The sequence below is a fragment of the Semicossyphus pulcher genome, unplaced genomic scaffold (genome assembly GCF_022749685.1).
Source record: "Semicossyphus pulcher isolate SPU_LCO1_2020_fin unplaced genomic scaffold, fSemPul1.0.p SCAF_17, whole genome shotgun sequence".
Lineage (NCBI taxonomy): Eukaryota > Metazoa > Chordata > Actinopteri > Labriformes > Labridae > Semicossyphus > Semicossyphus pulcher.
In genome coordinates, this window is record NW_027211681.1 from 6,320,673 (window position 1) to 6,342,145 (window position 21,473).

The 21,473-nt window shown below is 42.3% G+C and overlaps 1 protein-coding gene across 1 annotated transcript in view; it reads left to right on the plus strand.

The window, feature by feature from the left end:
- The window catches only part of helz (helicase with zinc finger), a 55,157-nt gene that overhangs the window by 23,567 nt on the left and 10,117 nt on the right, over nt 1-21,473 (plus strand). Inside the window, exons 17-24 of the mRNA XM_069665355.1 lie at nt 1,568-1,669; nt 4,618-4,796; nt 11,288-11,406; nt 14,299-14,444; nt 15,116-15,263; nt 17,104-17,287; nt 18,333-18,561; nt 19,475-19,775. Coding sequence (XP_069521456.1) covers nt 1,568-1,669; nt 4,618-4,796; nt 11,288-11,406; nt 14,299-14,444; nt 15,116-15,263; nt 17,104-17,287; nt 18,333-18,561; nt 19,475-19,775 — 1,408 coding nt within the window. The remainder of the gene's footprint in view (nt 1-1,567; nt 1,670-4,617; nt 4,797-11,287; nt 11,407-14,298; nt 14,445-15,115; nt 15,264-17,103; nt 17,288-18,332; nt 18,562-19,474; nt 19,776-21,473) is intronic.

Consider the following 21,473-nt stretch of genomic DNA (forward strand, 5'->3'; position numbering starts at 1 on the left):
CAGACCCATGTGTAGGGCTGACCCCGGTAGTCAGCCAATAATAGGTTAAGTTACGTAACATTACTTATGATGGCTAGTTACGCCGCTAGCTACCTGTTGCTAAGTGGCAGGCGCTGCGTTCGGTGACGCAAGGGTAAGGGCTTCACAGCTGGTGACGCAAACAGGAAATCCTCTGTAGACCAGACCGTCTCATTTCAGTTCGTCCTTTGCGGTCTACACAGGCCACGAATGACTCATCCTCTGCAGACCGGGTCCTTTGAAGACATGCAGCCCCTGAATTGAGACACAGCTATTATATGTAACTCATTGACTCATCAATCTACACTTTTTAAAGTACACCTGGTTCAAAGTAATGCAGTCCAATACAACAGATCTGCAATAAACTCTACATTCATCAGATTAAATAATGTTCATGTTTGTTCAAACAAGATGGAGAGAGGTGTTAAATCAACCTCATGATCATTTTGGAGTCTGTCTTGTCATTACGAAAACAGGTTTAAAAATACACAAGAAGACTCCCTCAGAATAATGCTGTACAATTCAACAGCGTAACAGCCTTTGCATGTCTCTACTTTTCTCTCCCAAACAATAATGAGCCTGACATCGTCATTGGCATTAGTCATAAAAGCTTCAGATGGCGAGGGAGGTCAATGAAAGGGCGCGATTGAGGTGTCAGGGGATGCTGGGATGTGCAGCGGTCTTGGTTTTCGCTTCAGGGCAGTGACAGCCTTGGGTTTGACATTAAAAGTTTAGAAAAACAATGAGCCGCATGGTGTCAAGCTGTGGTTTGTGTGTTTGTGCTGCGTGGGCGTGCATGTGCCATCACTGGAGGGCAGAGGCTGCTGGTTGTTTGGATGAATTTGTTTCATTTGTGGTCGATGAACATGGTTAGTTTGATTATCAGCACATTTCCTGGGCTGGAATAGATGTGCATGCAGACTGTTATCTGTTCAGTCAAGTTCTGTCACATCAGTGGGCCGCACAGCGTTGTGTAACAATAAAACATTGTTAGTTGCTTTCTTTGGCGTTTTTCATCATTATTTAGCTCCCTCACTGTGCGCACATACCCACAGGAAACTCTTGTGTTAGAAGCAAAGCGATGTAGCAAATGTTTCCCTGGTCTTTATGAAAAATGAATGTGATACTGTGGACACTGTCCCCTGCACAGAAGCTAACAGTTTGTGTTTTAATAAGGGAGAGGGGGTTGTATGTATGTTCTGCAAAATACTTCCTTTTAAAAATGTGTAGCAATGTAATATTCATCACTCATTTCACTCTGAATACATTTAACATGCCATCTATAGGATGAATTATAGATCATTTAAGAGCCAAGACAAGGGGAAGTGACCCTCTGGACTGCTGCTGCCTGCACATCACACTGTCAAAATGATGGGGAAGAGATCATATAGATCGCAGTCAGGTGCACCCAGTACATGTTACTGTACATGTTAAACAAGACTTCCATCTATATTTGTTTAGTGATGTTCCTTGTCCTCAGTAGTAAATCAAGCAGAGTTTTGCCTTTATTTGTCTTGTGTCTGACGATGTTTGTCTCTTGTCTCCACAGGGTCCTCATCTGCACCCACTCCAACAGTGCAGCTGACCTTTACATTAAGGACTACCTTCATCCTTATGTAGAAGCAGGCAATCCGCATGCCAGACCTCTCAGGTATGGAAGCACACTTAAAAGAAGACGCTGGGGCAAGAGACATGCTTTATGTGATTTGTTAACACATTGGTGCCTCAAACTTAATGCTAATTAAAGACTATTTTAAGATGTCTGTTTGCATACATTCATCTTGTTTGCAAGCTGCCATTCATTCCACTTTTTTTTAAATACAGACACACAAACTGACCCTTCGCTAAGCCCCTCCTTTGAACGGCCACTGTCCAATCCTACGTTGGCAACCGTAACTAGGCGCAGGAGGCCTGTCAAGCTTACAGAACAAGGATAAATGCCGAAACGGCGTGCATATGGAATCTGCAGGTCCCAAAGCAGATATCCTCAAAGTTAAGAGAGGCGGGTGACATTTTTTTAGCTTAGCCAAAAACGCCATTTCCCTCCATTTTGCTAGGATAACGCAACATGGGACTTTTCTTTTATGAAGTTTACTACTTACTCTGAGTTTACTTTACCCAATTGTTCACTAAATCATCTACTTGGAATACCCCCCCAATCTTCAATGGACCTGTTCCCTGTTTAGTGACAGTCAACTGGTCCTAGCTTGTGATCCTGTCTGGCCTTCGCTACCACCACAGATGATATCGGCACAGCCTTTATTTTACCACCCCTTGGTTTGTGCCATTGTTGTGGCAAACTTGTACTTGTAGGATTTTGTTGGGCTTTCCCTTAGGAGATCCAGTGTATGGATCAAGCCCACAATCTGCGAGCAATATCCTGACACGCTTTATCAAAGTGAAAAAGTGGGATAATTTAGTTTTGCTCGCAATGGGCTAAAACATATTAGATAATGAAAGTTATAGGGAGTCATAACTAAACATTAGCTTAAAATAAAACAATGTATTGACTTACCCTGCTGTGCAACAACATTGTTGTTCCTGTATGATTGTCCTTAACATGAGTTGTAGTGGTGTGCCATACGCTTGCATTGGGACCGCTAAGCTTCGATTTTTATGTCCTCTTCATTCTCAACACTCTGCTGACGAATTGTATTCTGGACGTAGCTTTCAAACGTGTATGGTCGTCCTTTCTGTCGACTTCTCTCTGATATTTGGGAACTGTTTTTCCAGAAATTTCATATTATTTCCCTTGGGACATCTCTCACTGTTATAGTTGAAAAAGCCATAATATTTACATGCCGATACGAAAGCTTGACAGGCGTAGCAACAGTAACCAAGGGGGACAGGACTTAGCGAAGGGTCAATTGTAGTTAACTTAAGGTCTTCAGCCCCCAAAGCACACACAGTTTTATTAAAGCAGTTGTAGTTTGTTTGATCGCACCCAAAGAAACCTTATCATAACAGTATTGGGCTCATACATTGAATGAGAAAAAAGTATCCTCCTGGTAATGGCTGGTGATAAACATGAACTCCAGTCCAGTTAAATTTAATCCTTTCTATTCAATGGCTGTAGTCTGTCGGTCATTTAGGCCCTGAGAGCATCTGTTCGGCTTTCACTCATCTATACATCAACTGCATTACTCATATTGGACGGCCTGCAGCCAGAATAATTCATCCATAAGATAGAGATCGTTGAGTGGCTGGGGGCTGTTATCGCCCCACAGGAGAGACGGGCAGACATGTGCTGCCTTCAGAGATCTGACCACAAGAACCCCTCCTGGAGGCAACACACACGCACACACACGCACACACTCACAGATACACACAAACTTCTTAAACTGCATCAGTGACTTTTAATCACTTTCAGCAACCCCAGAGGTTACAGAGGACACAAAGGCAAAGTCCGCCTTGGCTCGTCAGGGAGCTACGTGACAGCCTTAGGACAATAAGGACAATCAAATAACTTGTTTCACACGAGTGGGCTGTCTGATTTCAATAGATTCCAGTGTGAATCCATTTATAATCACTGCAACATCCCTCTCTTTGAGCTCCCCCTGTCTCCTTTGGGACGAGTGGACAGTCAAGAATAAAGACCCTGTGTGAATTCGAGGCGACGGTCAGTTTCCGGCAAACTTTAGGTGCATACAGAATTTCATAAAGAGTCGGGCAGATATTTTTCTTAAGGAAGAAGTCAAATTAAAATGATTCATTGTAAACTTTCTGTGATGCTCTTTTCTCTGAGCCCTTTATGATCTTTTGTTCCTCCTGCAGACATTCAGTACTTACTTTTCTGCATTGTCTGCAGTGAAACAGAAAGGCAGAAAATATGTTTAAGGCAGAAAATGTCTTACAAAATACTTCATGAAACAATTGTGTTGATTTTTTTGGGGGGTTGACTCACAGACTGAAGTAGACGCTCAAGTGTTGTTTCTGCACTTGTAAAGTTTTTGCTGTACTTATAAAGGAACTTAGTTTTATTCACAGTACCATTTATGTTGGTGTTAACGTGTTATTGATGGACAATATAGTGATGCAAGTCCTATTGCACTTTTAACAAACAGCAATCACTCTGGGAAATGTGGAAGTGGACCGTAGAGAAAAGCATATTCAGGTTGGCTGTGGCTGGGAACTCTGGCATAAGTCGAGAATGCAACGAACAGGCCGGTATCATCATTTGTGCGACACCGCAGTTAACCTGTTAGCATGGAGGTAATAAACAATATTGAAGAACGATGATAACGGTGAGGTGCAGTCTCTTAAAAATGGCGGGTGAAATAAAATGCTGCAAGTACTCGATCAGCACTGCAGGCCCTGCCCTGAAAGTTCCTGGACCTTTTGGAAAGTACTACCTCCTGAGCAGGGACTTTTCACTTTTAAAGATCTAAATGTAGACCCTGGTTCCAAACACACAGAGTTTCTCAAAAGGTTCCTAGTTCCTGGGGAAAGTTCCTGCTGTCGAAAAGCACCTTTCACCACTCACTTTCCTTTATACACCCAAACAAGGCCAGAGGAGGATTATGAGACTCTTACAGCAATAACTGTTTTCCCCTTGAGTCGTATCTCTCTCCTGATGTGTCTCATCTCGTCTCTCTCCAGGGTATACTTCAGGAACCGCTGGGTTAAAACGGTTCACCCAGTGGTCCAGCAGTACTGTCTCATCTCCAGCACACACATCACTTTCCAGATGCCCACCAGGGAGGACATCCTCAGGCACCGTGTGGTGGTGGTCACCCTCAGCACCTCCCAATACCTCTGCCAGCTTGACTTGGACCCCGGTGAGTCCAATTTCTTTGCCTCTTCCATTTCAAACCTCATGATTCACAGAATTCATAAGAATGGTTCAGGCATGGCTGGGCTTTTCAGGTGCACATGGGTTAAACATAATACAGCAGATTATCCTGCAAGTGTCTGCGGTGGTAGCAGACAAAGTCATTTCAATTTCATGAAGGAATCAGAAACTGAAAAACACAATTTTCATTGTACGAGTTAATTTTAAGAAAACACTGGCTATCAGGGCCTTTCAAAGGACCTGTAATTTATCAAACATACACAAAGAAAACGTCCACAGTGACAACAACAAATATCCTAAAAATTACAAACGGTATAAAACAGGCAGACACAGTGACAGCTTAATATATACCATAGAATTGAGTTGTTAAATAAGGAAATAGCTGTCTGAAGAATGTAAGTAAGGTAGTGTTTATTATGGATCTATGACATTCCACCCCTTTGATATAAATCTGTAAATGTCCACATACAGTTTCAGGTGTCATAGCTTCAAGCAGACGCAGGTCAGTGCACTCAGTCTCCTGTTCTTCGACTCCCCAGTGGCTCTAATCTCCAGTGTTGGCAGGAGCTCAGCATTTAGAGAGGGCTAGAACTCGTTTAAGTTGTGTAAAAGACATAGAAAACAAACCGGTTTGTCATTGCAGGCTAATAACCGGCTCTAATGTGTCAGAAGAGGGGGCTTTGTCTGTTGCTTGGGAACACCATCTGCCTGTTTCTAATGTACTTTACATCATTAGCCCTGCTCCCCACGTTTCATCTTCCCAGCTCTCCTTGTGCTCCGCTGTGATGAAAACCGCCAGCAAATGAGCCAGTTGGGAACCAGCGAGACTACTAAGTAGCAATAACAAATCTCCCCCCCCCCCCACCCCACCCCCAGAAAAATGGTTAAGCTTTTATATGTATGTTGGTTTTCCTCCTTCTATATGACCTAGATCTGGGGTCTGCGAGTGGAAACTGTACATGTGATTTGGAGAATATTTTTTATTCCATCTGCAGAAGCAAGACTACACATTTTATGTTGTGCTCATGTATGCGGTGAGGTTGCAGTCTTAATGACACATCCGAGTTACGTGAGCTGCCTGAAGCTGTTTGCCCAGACATGTTAAGCTATGTGTGACATCATCTGACATGATCTCTGCCCATTCGTTTTGCTGTCAAATTCAACCCAACTAATGGAGGGCAAACGTTTGCATTATGTTCCATCAACTCCACAACTGTCATATATTGTAATTTTTCTAGGTTCAGTCTCAAGTTTCTACCTTTAAAATCTATATTCATGAATAAATGAACGTCAGCTCTTTGGGAGAAATTAGCATTTTGTTAAAAGATGATGTTTTTAACACGAAGGAGCTCTGTGTGTTTGTTTGCCACACTGCCAGATTCTGGACAGGATCAACTCAATCCCTATAATTGGACTGTCAACGGGAATTGGAGAGTAATACAATAATTTCTTTCACAGCAGAAAATTAAATTTGTTACGTAACAAACTGCAGAAATGGGAAAAAAAGATTTTAAAGGTGAAGGAGTGTGCTCTTTCAAAGATGATGTGTGCTGGAGCTCAGGTGCATATTGATCTGTCTGGAGGCTACTGGAAGTCTAAAGCTCATACTGTGTTCAATATGGGAGTGTTGTTATCTATCTATTATCTGAAATTTAGTTGGTCCAACACATTGTGTAGCGTGTCCTCGAACACATCCAAGAACAATGTAAAAATAATCTGTTACTGCTCAGTGCAACGTTTGGAAATCATTTTTATTTGGCAAAGCCTCTGAACCCGTCTTCACCAAGCTTTTTTATGCGATGGTATTAAAAGCGTCGACCCTTTCACACTCTCACATCACAGATTTTCCCTTTTTTACCTTGTGAAAAGGCTGGGATGAAATGTGAGAGACTGGGTGTGTGAGGTGTCATTTATTATTAAACAGCCATCTCTCCCCTAAATCACTTCTGAAACACTGGGCCCCTGATCGCTTTCACTACTGCTTATTATCCCTTCCTCCTCCTCGCGTTGTTTCCAAATTCAAACAGCATTATTAGCCCAATGACAGATCGCTGCTACAGAAATCTAATTTCACCCTCTGGTTTAAAGAGAGGTCGCTCACGGCGGGGGGGCTCCTGTATGTCCCAGGTGAAACATTAAGCCCCATGTTCCTTCATGTCTGCCTCTGCGTTCACTCCATACTCATAAAGAGCATCTGTCTCTGCCTCCGTCTTGCCTCCCTCCTTATCTGTGCTTCTCTGCCTGGGGAAACATTCCCATTTGTAATGACCCATGTACATCATTTGTGAGCATTTGTGGCTGTTACATATTCATGTGGATCGAAGTAAACGAGCAAGTAGGCAGGATGCAGTAGGTCTCCTGTTGACTACAATTTATAGGAGGGGTCAACAAAAGTGCCTGGCCTCAATAATTAACTATGTGATAAAATGAGTAGCGCATCTACATGACTTCAAGGCCCTTTGGCTGCATCGTTGAGCGAGCAATATTCCATGAAGAAGCCGTGAAGAAAAGCGCAAAGCAGGCTTTAATAGTGATGTCTGAAATAACATTTCAATACAGTGAATCACAGTGCAGCTTGTCCGTTCATCCTAAATATACTATTCAGAGGGTACTCAAGTGCATGATTCTAACTGTACGCCTGTTATCCAGAGGTTACTCATGTGGTGATTTCATGCATATTAAACTCGCCTTTGGGATACGTGTGACCTCTGTGACATCTGCAGATCTTTACAGTGAAACAAATCAAACTGTTGGAAGACAAAAATAACATTATGGAAAAGGAACCAACGACTCTAAGGGGGAATTCACTGAGAATGAATTGCGGCCGCTGATGGCTCCATAAATCATGCATCATTTGCACCCGCTATCTGCTCCGTCTCAAGGTCCGATTCACAAAGCGAATTGAACTGATGATATTTAAGCGCAAACACGGCCATAAAGTTTAGCAGATCGGTGCAGTTTGCTCTTGTTTTGTGTCTGATTGTGGAGAGAAGCTGTCTGCACCTCCACTCTCTGCTTCGCGGTGCTGCGCTCTCAGGCAGCAGTTGAGCGCACACTGACGGATCTCCATGCACAGATCGATGATGAGCAGGGAGAGGAGGGGGCAGCTCTTTTAACAGTTTATTGTAAAGTCCAGACTCGACAGGTGTTTACTAGTTAACTGTAACGCAGCTTCATTTTTTTAACACTAGTGCGCAACAGCAGCTCGTTCATATAATACTCCCCGTCCTGCGTAACGGATCCACACATGTGGACAAAGTGTGCTCGTGTGCCGGGGTTGAGCCTCGATGGCCCCGGACAGACAAATACATCTTTTGGTCACACTGAAGGTGGAATTGTCGTCATGATCACTGTAAACTCAGAGCGTGACAACCTTATGATACTGCGGTGTAGTTACCACCAGCTCTCTGCAGACGGTAATGTTTTCACTCCAACTGCGCGGTGCTGTTAGCGTTTGTGAATGAGGCGCTTTTTGCCACGAGGCTCATTTTCATAGAAAGGGGCCAAATTTGCCCTGAATGTCTACATAATGACTAATTTAAATACACGCAAACAGCACCGGAGCACAGAGACGCTGCTTGCTCTGCAGCGCACTTTGACATGCATTTAACCCTCTGCGTGTGATTGGAGTCTCTTTGTGCCATTTGCACTTATTTAGCTGGCGCAAAAGCCGCGCAATCCTTTAGTGAGGCCAGGGAGCTTGCTAAACTACACTTCCTCAGTCTAGGACGCCCGCATTCGATTTCATGTCCCGTTCAAAATCTTCAGGTTTGAAATGTAGACTGCAGACCTGAAGATTTTATAGATGATCCAACGTTATATTCTTGTCATATTTCAGAATCTGAGCCATTGCCTGCAGCGAAACGGTAGAATTTCACTCCAGCGCCTCTCGCTTGGCAGTTCCTTTTAGAGGGAGGGGCACAGTGCACGCTGGGTGTTGTAGGAATGTAGAATGGGTGAAACCACAAGCTGTTTGTACAACTTTCTCCACAGCTGTGGCGCAAATTTCAAATATTATTGCTTCTATCGATTATAGAGAACACCAGCTTTGACTGACAGCGGCTTTTTGCAGGGGAGAATTGCTCCTCTAAGGAAGAACAAGATTTTCCAGAGACATTTTTCCACCTGTGCATCTCTTTTGAATGTGCTTTTGTTTGGTACATCACTTTTAAACTGACTGAAGGGACATTTCCAGCTTTATAAGTTCCAATACATAAACTTAATTATACACATTCTGCAAAAACTGTACGCAGAAATATGGGCAATTGTTACGATGTTGTTATCAGTGCCGCAATGCTCACAAATCCTTCACTGAGGTGTACGTGCGGTTCAGAGAGAACATTGGTTTGAGGCTTTATAGTTGGGGGGGGAGAAAATCAATGTGTTTGCAGGCGTTAGTTCAAAGGCAGGTACTAAAGAGTAAATGTTGCCTCTAATCAAACTGCTCCGCCTCTTTTCTTGCCAGCCCACGTTCCTGCTGTTTGTTTACTTTTTGACAGTCCCTGCGTTTATTCTGTTATTTTCCACTGTCACATTTCATAACTTCATATACTTTCCTGTGGAAATGGCGTTGGGGCTTCAGAGGCTGTTTGCTGGTTGTTATTCAGCCTCTCTCTTCCCCGCTCGCTGCTCCAGCGCTCATTTGCCATGCCGTTTCATCCCCTCCCCTCACACTGCTCAGCACCGTTTGAGCTTTTTAAATCAGGGTTAGGCTACTGTTCACTCCTTTCAGAAACGTCCACAGAACCTGCCTTTGCATCGCAGCACTGGTTAAAACGAGAGAGGGGAAAATGACTGACAGGATGACACATTAGTGACAGTTGCTCATCAGTGTGCCAGTGCAACAATAGTAAACATTTAGACATCACTATGTCTGGTTATTGGTGAGAATCATTTTATTCAGTGAGATTCGCTCGGCTTTCATTTGGTTTTGATTCATTCTGACAACCGTACTCATCACAGAGATGTTTCTTTATGCATTTCCAAAGGATTTCTAAATTTCAACCACAATATGCACTGAACAAGTTACATCTAAGCGGCATGTTGTCAGATTATTTCAGAGGCTGGTGCGGTGTTTTTTTTCCAAGTCGCCGTCCTTGTAGTTTGAAACCAAAATGCTCACCAACATGTTTCCTATTGAAACTCAAAAACACTCTTGTTGACACTGTACATATCGGAGGCTCCGTAGTCTTGAACACTAAAAGCTATGATGAAGTGTCATAAGGAGATACTTATAGTATAGTGTAGACCTATGACAAAGAGCTAATGTCATCATATCTGCTAGAAAGAAAGCCATTGAATCAGAATAATTATAGATGGAAACAATATCATCTTAAATTTCACCCTTTATTCAGCCCTACATTACGTCATGTACTGTTACAAGAAAGCAGCTATAGATACAAGCTATTATCCAGCTTCATGAAGTGTTTTAGTGACACTGCCTGGCCAAACAAAAAGTCACCACCTGGATTTAATTAAGCAAATAGGTAAGAGCCTTCCATTGGATATTTACTGCAGTGATTAATATGTTTCAGCTGGCAACAAGTTATTTAACCCTAACTGAGCAGTGAGTAGCTGAGGAGGAAGACATTTCCTGTGGTCGTGGAAAAGATGTTACTCTGTTTCAGAAGGGTCAAATTATTTCATAAAAAAACAATGAGGAGATTGCTGTAACTACTTAAGCATTTCCACACGCACAATGTGAAGAGGACTCAAAGGGTTGAGACTAAACAGCTGTGTAGCTTTAAGAAAACCACTCATCAGTGAGGCTTATTGGAAGAAAAGGCTTCAGTTTACTCGGGAGCATAAAGATTGGACTCTGGAGCAATGGGAAAAGGTCATGTGGTCTGATGAGTCCAGATTTACCCTGTTCCAGAGTGATGCGCGCATGAGGGTAAGAAGAGAGGCGGATGAAGTGACGCACCCATCATGCCTAGCGCCTACCGTACAAGACTGTGGGGGCAGTGTTATGATCTGGGGTTGCTTCAGTTGGTCAGGTCGAAGTAAAGCAACGTTATGTGCCCAAAAAATGAGCTCAACTGACCGTTAATGGATTTGAGCATATTCCATGATGACAATGCCACGATTCATAGGGCTCAAATTGTGAAAGAGTGGTTCGGGGAGCATGAGACATCATTTTCACACATGGATTGGCCACCACAGAGTCCAGACCTGAACCCCATTGAGCATCTTTGGGATGCGCTGGAGAAGACTTTACGCAGCGGCCCGACCCTCCTATCATCAATACAAAATCTTGGCGAAAAATTAATGCAACTCGTAATCAAAGCTAAAGCCGGTCCAACGAAATATTTTACTATTTATTTATATTATATTTTACTTTTTTTTTGGCCAGGCAGTGTTTTTTTGGGTTCTTGTTTGTCAGTAAATTCAAAGAAACTAAACATTTCTGCAGTCAAACTGTGTATGTCGGCAAAGTAGCATTTGTTAAATGGATGTTTTTCCGTTCTGTTTGGGCAGGGTTGTTCTCTCATATCCTGTTGGATGAAGCGGCCCAGGCCATGGAGTGTGAAACCATCATGCCTTTTGCTCTTGCTAGCAAGACCACCCGCATCGTGCTGGCTGGAGACCACATGCAGGTGAGTCCAGTGAATCATCAAGGGCAGATACAAAACTTGTTATTTGGTTCCACTTTTAACTTTGATGTAGCTGCAAATTTCTCCAGTGAAAAAACAACTTCTTGACTAATGACCCGGGGTCTCATTTTTAAAACGGCGCCGGGATACTTAGTTGAATTGTACTTAAGAACAAAATACAAAAAAGGCAAAAGAAATTCAGACTGGAAATGTGCGCACATAGATCAGCCACTTGCTCCTCCCTCTACACGCCCGAATTCAACCATGACTCATATAAGAGCATACTAGTTAATGCTTCTTTATGGTGAATCAAGGTAACAAGGGGAAGAGTCATGTCATTTCCAAAACGGCCTTTGTGCAGAAATTCAACATTCTTCTTTATCACACAGCTGTGTTGAGTACTCTATTCTGATTGGTCGATTACTGCATCCTAAGGTCCACTGCTATGACAAACAGATCATTGTAACAGACGCAGCTGTGATCCAACCGGATACTCCCTGTTTGAAGCTTTGTCTTTATATCCTAAAATAAATCAAAAGAACAAGTAGCTGTAATTAACTGTGACATCAAGTAAAAGTAATAAGTCAATTTACACTTAGCTGCGGTTAAGACTCCACTCTTCCCCTCTTCAAATACAAAAGAACAGACAGCAGCCGCTGCAGAGCGCTTTGCTTCCGGAGCCCACTTGAGCCACAGATAACACAAATATAAACTCCCATCAGTCAAGCTCTCTAAGCCAACACAGGGAATTAAATCCTTCTTTCCTCCTCTCCTGGTTTTAGACAGAGCACAGGATTACCAGGAGGCAGTGAATGAAGACGAGGCAGGAGTCCACCATGCAATAGCTGCTTTAATTATTTAATCTTTCTCGCTGGTGTTTTCTTGGAGTGAGAAGACCGGATTAAAAACACAATGTCCACCTGTGCATTCATCCTCCTCAGACCTTTCTACTTTCATCCTTCTATCCTGTGTAACGGCAAAGGAGGGTGTTGACCTTTACATTTTCCAGCCTGCTCTCACTACGACAGTTTACCTCCTTCATCGAACAGTGAATGGTCAATGAAGGCCGGGGCCTCTATTGATTGTTTGCTTTCTTATTGACTGCGTGGGGCCTCATTAAAGCTAGCTGACCCTCTCTCACTGTCATGCTTAAATTAAGATTCAGGCCATGTCTACATGTACACGGGTATTTTTCAAAACAAAGACCTTTTCCGTTCTTCGTCTAAAAAAAACAAACCTGTATATAAAAAATCCCCGCCCAAATCAAAATGCAGAAACACAACAGAAACGCTGTCATGAGAATGCCACACCAACAGGCGGCGATATAATCCAGGAATGCAAAGAAGAAAAAGAATATCGCGGCCAATCAAATGAAAAAATCTATCGCTGTAAGACTACCTGGCAGGCTGCAATGGTGCATTGAAGAAGGGGGGAATCATATGTGTGGACTGATAAAGAAGTGGAGTTATATATAACCCTTACCCAACTGTACATACATGTGTAAACATGTAAAAAGTCCTGTTAGCGAGGTTAGAAGCATCACTGTTTTTGTCATGTCCGTCATTTTGCAACCTTACAAAGGAGATAATGGCGCACAGCCTGACATCACGAGCCAAAAACGCCCTTTACCCCGTCTACACATCTCCATGGAAAGAGTTTCTAAAAGTCTTCACCCTGGCTGGAATTTAATAAAAGATCCGTTTTCAGCGACCTAAAACGGTGTTTGTGTGTGGATGAAAGGCCAAAACGAAGAGAAACTCAAATTAAACTAAAGATAAGTCACTCTCTTACACATGCCAGTGGTCAAAAGGGATATTTGAACTAAAACTGATTGGTAGAAGACCCACAAAGCTTGCTCACTAGTGTCATAACCGAAGGAAAGCGCACTTAAAATTGTTTAGAGTGAGTTTCATGTATTGGAGAAGATGCGTAAATAAAACTACCTACTGCATATTCCACTATCGCTATACTGGATACTGACAGAATTTAATTTAATTGTTTAAAACTGCTGGCAAAACACTTGCCTGCAATTCACGGTTTATTTGTTTTGAAATGGGAACACACCAGATGGAAGGGCGGTGGGAGCTACAACCTAAAATCAAGATGGCCTCAAAGCATTTTAAGAACAAACAATATTAACTGGGAACTGAAAAGTCTCTTTTCTGCACTCTTATGAGTCTAATCTGAAGTACTATAAGGTTTAGGTAAAAAGACAGCTGTACACACGTGGTTAAAGGGGTTTTATCCTGCCGCCCCGTCAAAGCAGCTGCCAATGAAATTTTGGTTAAATAACTTTGAAAGTGTTTGAGTTTGCAGGTCTGCCATACCAAGCTACTTTATATACAGTTTTCAATTTAAACACTTTTAAGCCCTTTTACAGGACAATTCCACCACAGTACCGTAACAAAGCTCCAACGTCATGCAGCCTTTGCCACTTTACATTGGGCCAAGCAACGCTGGCGTAAAGCCGCGCCAGTGTGTTTTTACATCGGCGTTGCAGGAGCAAAGCGTGTGCGAGGCATAAACAGAAAGAGAGTGCTTCACATACACACACACACACGGTGCTGTTCTGGCTCCGCTGTTCTCACTGACACGGTTTCCATCTCAGTTACTGCCTCCCATGTGAGGTGTAACGTCTTCGCCCCACCATTCTGCCTCTGTGCATTTTACATGACGAGGCGTAACAGAGGCGCAATAATCCTGCCTTGACCTGGCATTGTAAAAGGGGCATTGTTTGACATTGCAGTATACCAGATTTTATTTCATAGGTAAATATACATAAAAAGTTCTGTGAGAGAACTGTCAAACTGCTTTGTCATGCTTCGAAACTAACTTTGCTTTCCATCTCTCCCTCCCTGCCTCTCTCTCTCTCTCTCTGCGTCTTTCAATTTGCAGCTGAGTCCATTTGTGTACAGCGAGTTTGCGCGGGAGCGTAACCTGCATGTGTCACTGCTGGACCGGCTGTATGAGCACTACCCACCTGAGTACCCCTGTCGCATCCTCCTGTGTGAGAACTACCGCTCCCATGAAGCTATCATCAAGTAGGTGTGAGCCCTCAACACTGCCTGGTGTCGAGACTGTGGGTGGAGGAAAGATGAGAGTTGTTTGAGAAGAGGGGGGTGGGAGGGATGGGTCAGGAGGAAAAGGGGAAACGGATGTGAAGGATTGACAGAGTTGGGGTGTCCAGAGTGGAAAATTGGGCTGATGATAGCTGTGTGACGAGGGTTTAGGTGTATTGCTTCAGGTACTGGTGACAAGATTGTGTATGAACAAGGAAATCTGAATTCTTAGAAGACACTCAAGAATGCTTTACTTCAAAAAATGTACTCCCCCATCTTCATACTTTGTATTGTCAATGGCCTATTTGCAAGTGGTGCAGCAAAGAAGAACACACACACACACACACACACACACACACACACACACACACACACACACACAAACTTAGACCCATCACAGCACAGTTTTCATGTTTTAGCGTTTCAGAAAATCTATTTAAAGTTATCATGCTAACTGCTTACATACACAGTGCATCCCTGATCAATCAGGCATGTGATTGGTAATAAGAGTTTTATATAGAAAAAAAACTCAGCAATTTGCTTTGGCTGCAATAATAAGTCATTTCTGATAAACATCCCAACAGAAAAACTTTACACATATCCTCTTTCTGCTGACCTTTCTCTCACCCTGTCTGCTTCCTCTCTTCCTTCAGCTACACATCAGAATTATTTTATGATGGGAAGTTAATGGCAAGCGGGAAGCAGCCCTCCCATAAGGACTTCTACCCTCTGACCTTCTTCACAGCCAGAGGAGAGGATGTGCAGGAGAAGAACAGCACTGCCTACTACAACAACGCTGAGGTGTGTGTCAGAAGAGTTTAGGAAATTTGCACAAAAACAGTAGTGTATCTTTTTCCCATCGTTGGTTTAACAAACACAATGACACATATCTTTGGAGGACAAGAGAGTTAGCATTGGTTTTTGTTGTTTTGCTGTGTCAAACCTGAGGATGTGTGGTATATACACTGAACAAAAATATAAACGCAACACTTTTGTTTTTGCTCCCATTTTTCATGAGCTGAACTCAAAGATCTAAGATTTTTTCTATGTACACAAAAATGTGTCTAAATCTGTGTTAGTGAGCACTTCTCCTTTGCCGAGATAATCCATCCACCTCACAGGTGTGGCATATCAAGATGCTGATTAGACAGCATGATTATTGCACAAGTGTGCCTTAGGCTGGCCACATTCTAAGTAATGCATAAATAATGATACATTGTGAAATCAATAGACGAATAAACATAATTATTATTGAGATATAAAATCTGTGTGAGGTAAATCAGCATTAGCTTCTCCCACATATTGATTCTGTTTAGTTGAATTAATTGATGGTGACACATGTAATATGTCTAATCTGAATTAAACACAGGCTTCACTCGTTGGTGATGAGAAGAAATGTTATGAAAATGTTTAAATTTGATTCTTAGTTTAATCAATCCGAGGACATGCTGTCATCTTCAGGCTCCATTGATGTTGCCTCTCTACTTGGATAGATGCTGAAATCATCTCAGCTGCATAATAGCGCCTGATTGGCAGATCTAAAACAATGACGACCCCCACTGCAGAAACTTCATGTTCAATAATGAAGCAAGCTGCAGAAAAAGAACATGTGTGAACAATGCAGAAAAAACGCAGGGAGCTACATTTAAGTAAAAAGGAATATATTTAGTCCTCTGCTAATTAACTTGATTTTCACAAGATGTATTAATACATGTGGAGAATCGATTATTCCTTAAACCTTGTTACTCCCTAATTACACATGGTTGTGAAGCTTTTGTTGAGTGTTTAAAACACGTAATACCAGGTTTTGATTTCAATCGCACTAAATTAGATTTAGATTATTCTTTATAGTCGAGTATATTTGACTGACGTCAAAAGCAGAATGGCTATCTAAAACTGATGAGCAGTATTTCGGTGAATCGTCATCATAGATTAAAACAACCACTATATCAACAATCATAATTGAAGATGAAACCCATGAACTTCATTAGGAGCTCAACCACGAGCTGCACTGACAACCATGATGCATGATTCACTAACAGCCCAAGCCTTCGGTTGGTTACTCTGAAGCCTCACTTGGACGTGGTCATTGGCCGTGTCTGACCTCCGACACTTTGCCGACATATTCCGGCCAATTAAACCATGGATGCTTTCGGATGTTTCTCGCAAACTGTCATTAATGCCAAATGAATTACCCCCTGTCTCATTATTACAGCACCCATATCAAACCATTAACACCATTATCATAATCTTCCAAAATCAGCATGCGTTGTGAAAAGCGTGTTTGTTGTTGTTGATGGGGTTAGCTTAGATTGGAGGACATTGTTATGACTCATAGCCTCCTACAGTATGCAAAAGCTCTGAACAGGAGTTGAACTGCTCGCATAACAAAACAAAACAACAAAAAAACTCCCGTTAACTAAAATCCAGGCCAACTTTAATACTTTAAAGTGCTAAAATGAGACTAAAAGTGACCTCCATGTGAAGCTCACTAATATTTCGTCACCTACTGTTGCCTTATTAGTTGGTAAAAATACCCCTGAGTCCCTGAGTTCTTTTCAGGTCGAGTTTGGTAAAGAGAGCATCTATTTGTGCTGTCTCGCTGTAGCTTTGTCTCATGTTTCTCCTTCATCTCCCTCAGGTGTTTGAGATCGTGGAGCGGGTGGAGGAGTTGCGGAAAAAGTGGCCGGTGGCCTGGGGCAAGCTGGACGAGGGCAGCATTGGAGTGGTGTCGCCGTACGCCGACCAGGTTTTCCGCATTCGTGCTGAACTCCGAAAGAAGAGGATGCACGAGGTCAGCGTGGAAAGAGTGCTCAATGTCCAAGGTGAGAAAAAGTATAAACATATTTAGTCATAATAAGGAACTGAACGTTTTGCTGCAACACAGAAACAAGTGCAACATTGATGCACGACAATATGAATATTTAAAGCATCTTGTGGCTGGTATTGTGAATCACAATTGACAAAACATTGACTATTAAAAGCCTTAGTATTTTTTTATGATGGTGTTTATCGTAATAATTCACCAAATGGGAAATTGGAAGAAAGCAGCTGCAGCCAAAACCCACTTTTATTTAAATCCCCAAGTGTCTCATTAATAAGACTTTACGGGCTTGTCTCACACGTGTCTGAGTGCAAGATGATATTAGTCTCTTTCTTCAGTCACGGTGTCGCTTTAAACGAGAGCAGCGTTACCCTAAAGACAGGTCCCTGCTGTCTCCCTCTCAGTTATCATAGTTCATATTGCCCTTCATGTCATCCAGCCTCAGTACAGGGAGAGTGTGAGTCAGTCTCTCGTCTGCCTCAGTCTCATGCAGCTCCCACTTGTGCGGCATCCAGCTGCTTTCCACAGGTCATTAACTTCCTCATTAATCACAGATAAAATGTGTGGACACATACACACACAAATACAAACAGCTCTGGTCAGTGCTTAGAAAAACACATAGATGATGTTTGTTTACGTTTTCTGTCAACAGCCTCTGGAGTCATAAGAAGATTAAATTATTACTAGACCTGTTTTTTTATTTATTTAAAAGTTCCAGTGGTTTGGCTGCCCCCTTAATTTGTATGAACACAAGAAAAACACAATTTGCATATTAAAACAGCGCGCAAATGTTGTCATGTTCCACTCATATCAAGATTCACAAACACATGTGGAACAAATAAACTTTCTAAAGTTTATCCGGGAGTTAAGTTTTGTTGCTCATTGTTTCAGGATGTATCAATCAAACGCTTCTATCTTCTGTGTTTCTAAATCTGTGAAATCAACAAGTTCAAATGAGGGTTTCTAAAATACTCTTTGCTTTTGTCCAATAATACATGTTACCTCTCAGAGTTCTTATAAACTTCATAATAAAACTTTGTGCGCAGGAAAACAGTTCCGGGTGCTGTTCCTCAGCACGGTGCGGACGCGGCATACCTGCAAGCACAAACAGACGGCCATCAAACGCAAAGAGCAGCTGGTTGAGGACTCGACAGAGGACCTCGACTATGGATTTCTCTCCAACTACAAGCTCCTCAACACGGCCATCACCAGAGCACAGTCCCTGGTTGCAGTCGTGGGAGACCCCATAGCCCTGTGCTCTGTTGGACGCTGCAGGTAAATATGGACACTTTTGAAGTTATACAAGTTTTTAATTTAGTTCAAGTTAGATGTGGTTGCCTGTTTATTAATATTTATTGAGTAAAATGAAGGGAAACAGGATTACCTGCCATATGCTGTATGAATCTCTGAAAAATTTTCACTCTTAGACCCCTTTCACCACCTTTCATTTACATTGAACTGTCTGTTTTGCCTCTGCTAGTTTTTAATTGCATGTCAGGTCCTTTGCAGTTGTTATTAACAAACGCCATCCTACAGAGACAGTGCAATTAAAATGATGTGCCCAAAACCGGATGGGGTGTTTTTCCATTATTGAGCCTCCTCCCAGGAATGATAGATTAGTCAGGGAAGCAGCTGCAGGATGAGTTGAGATACAGTCAGTGTGGAGTAGCCAGAGTGACTTATGTTGAAACTAAAGATCAGTGGATAAATCATGTGTCATCTGTTTTTATTTAACTGGCTATGTGATGATTACTTATTCACCATAGTGTTGAAACAACAAATACCCTGTAGTGTGTACTCCAAAGGTTTAAGACTTAAGATGCATGCTATCATGTATCATACCAATGACAGGAATAAGCATGATCCTAATGTTTAATTATTCCTGCATTATTGTTGCTCCTTTTCCCCTCCTTGCTGTAATTTTCTTACCTTTTTAGTGTTTCATATTCTTACCGATTTGCCCTTTCCTCATTTCCCCTCCCCTCTCTCCCCTCTACACCTTCTTCATGCATTCTTTTTCCATGTTTGTTTCAAACAGACCTAATCTTTATATTCACCCCCCAGGGGATCATTTCCAACCCTGCCAGCAGCAAAACAACAAGATGATCCATGAAGCTCTGAATCTAAACTAGGAGAGATAAAAGAGTTAAACTTCTAATTGCTGTTTCCTCTTTCTGCCTCTTTACAGAAAATTCTGGGAGCACTTTGTCTCGATTTGCCATGAAAACTCGAGCCTGCACGGCATCACCTTTGAGCAGATCAAGGCTCAGCTGGAGGCTCTGGAGCTCAAGAAGACCTACGTCCTGAACCCACTGGCCCCGGAGTTTATCCCCCGAGCCCTCAGGCCCATGCAAGGGCACCACTCTTCTTCGCAGGCCCTCCATCCCCACCATCATCCTCATCCTCAGCACGCTCAGCCCATCTCCAACAAGCAGGGTCCACAGCAGCAGCAGCAGCAGCAGCAACAGCAGCAGCAGTCACCCCCAAAAGTCAGTGGCATTTTGAATACAGACAAGACAAATAGATATAAGACAAATAGATTCTTCCATTTTTTATTCTTTAAATACTGAGAATAATGATTTAGTTTGCATGTGTCTGGAGGGGAAGAAAGAGAAATAGGAGAGAGTAGATGATGTTATAAAAATTAATCAAGTATTGTCGGGTGTTTTATATTAATGTGATGCATTATATGTCCACTTATTGGTTTATTATAAGCAATAATTTGAGCCTTCTTGTTTTTAGAGAGCACAAAGCAGGCTTCTAATAAAAGTAACTCACCACAGGAAATTACTTTATTGACAATCGTTTAAGCCCCACAAAAACAAAACACAGAGAAATTAACAAAAGGGATGTGTTGTTTGATTGTTCAGCTCGGCCTGAAGTGTGTGTCTGTCTGTCCTCCCTGCCTGCCCTGAGGTAAAGGTTAACCAAATCACCACAGCTGCCAACCTGCTGCCATCACCCACTGGGCCTAATGAGCTGCAGCTCCGCAGCATCAGGCGGCTTTAGAGACGCACACACACACTTCCTCTCTCCCCACACTCATAATATGTAGCGCATAGACACTGTGATACCAGTATGCACTGTTATATTTTAATATAGTGTCTCCTTTAGCATTTGCAGCATGTCACTAATTTAAAGGTCAGAGAATTCGCCGTGCTCCCTCTGTTTTATTCAGCCAAAGTAATCCATATAAATGTCATTTAATTATAGAATAAAGTATAAAGTTTCTCACCAGAGCTTATGATAAAAACCCGTGTTCTTTGGTTGAATGTGGACGCCTTGGCGCAACTCTTTCGACAACCCAGAGTTGTGTAGAGATGTTCCACTTTTTCCTCAGCAGATCATTGCAAAAGCCTTGCTTGCATCTACTCTATTAAAAGTGGTTACAAAATCAATACAATAATATGTCCAAGGGCAGAGAAGGCTGTGTACAATTTGTAGTTGCAATGATTTTTAAAACGTTTAAACAATAAGCAGGATGTCTTGGGCGACATGCTTCAGTTGGCTTTATATTGGGAAGTTCTGTCTTCTGACACAGATGGTGTTTATGTGCGAGACTGTGGCGCTTGTGGTAAAATATGTCTCACATTAAAAAGCTATTTAAAGTTTCAGCTTAAGCACAATTTTCTCCAGTTTTTAATTGAGTAAAGAGGATTTACAAGTTCACAGTTTCCACTTGAAGCTAATATTTGTCTGACTTTTTTAAGCACATATTCTGGAGTGTATTTTCCTCCATTACACTCTTTCATGTTTCTCTCCAACCACCTACAAACTCTTGTTTCTCAAGCACTACAACACATCACTAGTTCACTGATAGATGGTTTTGCCATTAAGAATCAAACTATTGCTGCTGCACTTTGACACTGAAAAAGTTTAAAGGGGATTATTATGCTAATTTCAAGTTTCATATTTCACTCTGTGATACCTGTGGAGTAGCTTAGCATAATTTACAGCTAAAAAACTCCTCATGTTTCTCACACTGGTGCTCTGTGCAGCCCGTTAAGAAACCTCGCCCCCTACAAGTCCACTTTCTTCTGATTGGCCAGCTCTCTGAAGCCTGCTGAGGCTGCACTTTGTGACGTCACAAAGTGCAGCGTGTAGAAAAAATTGTGTGAAACCTGGTGTTCTCAGCAGCCTGCAGACTGAGCTGAGAAGCCTGGGGATTACTCCAACATACTTTTCCC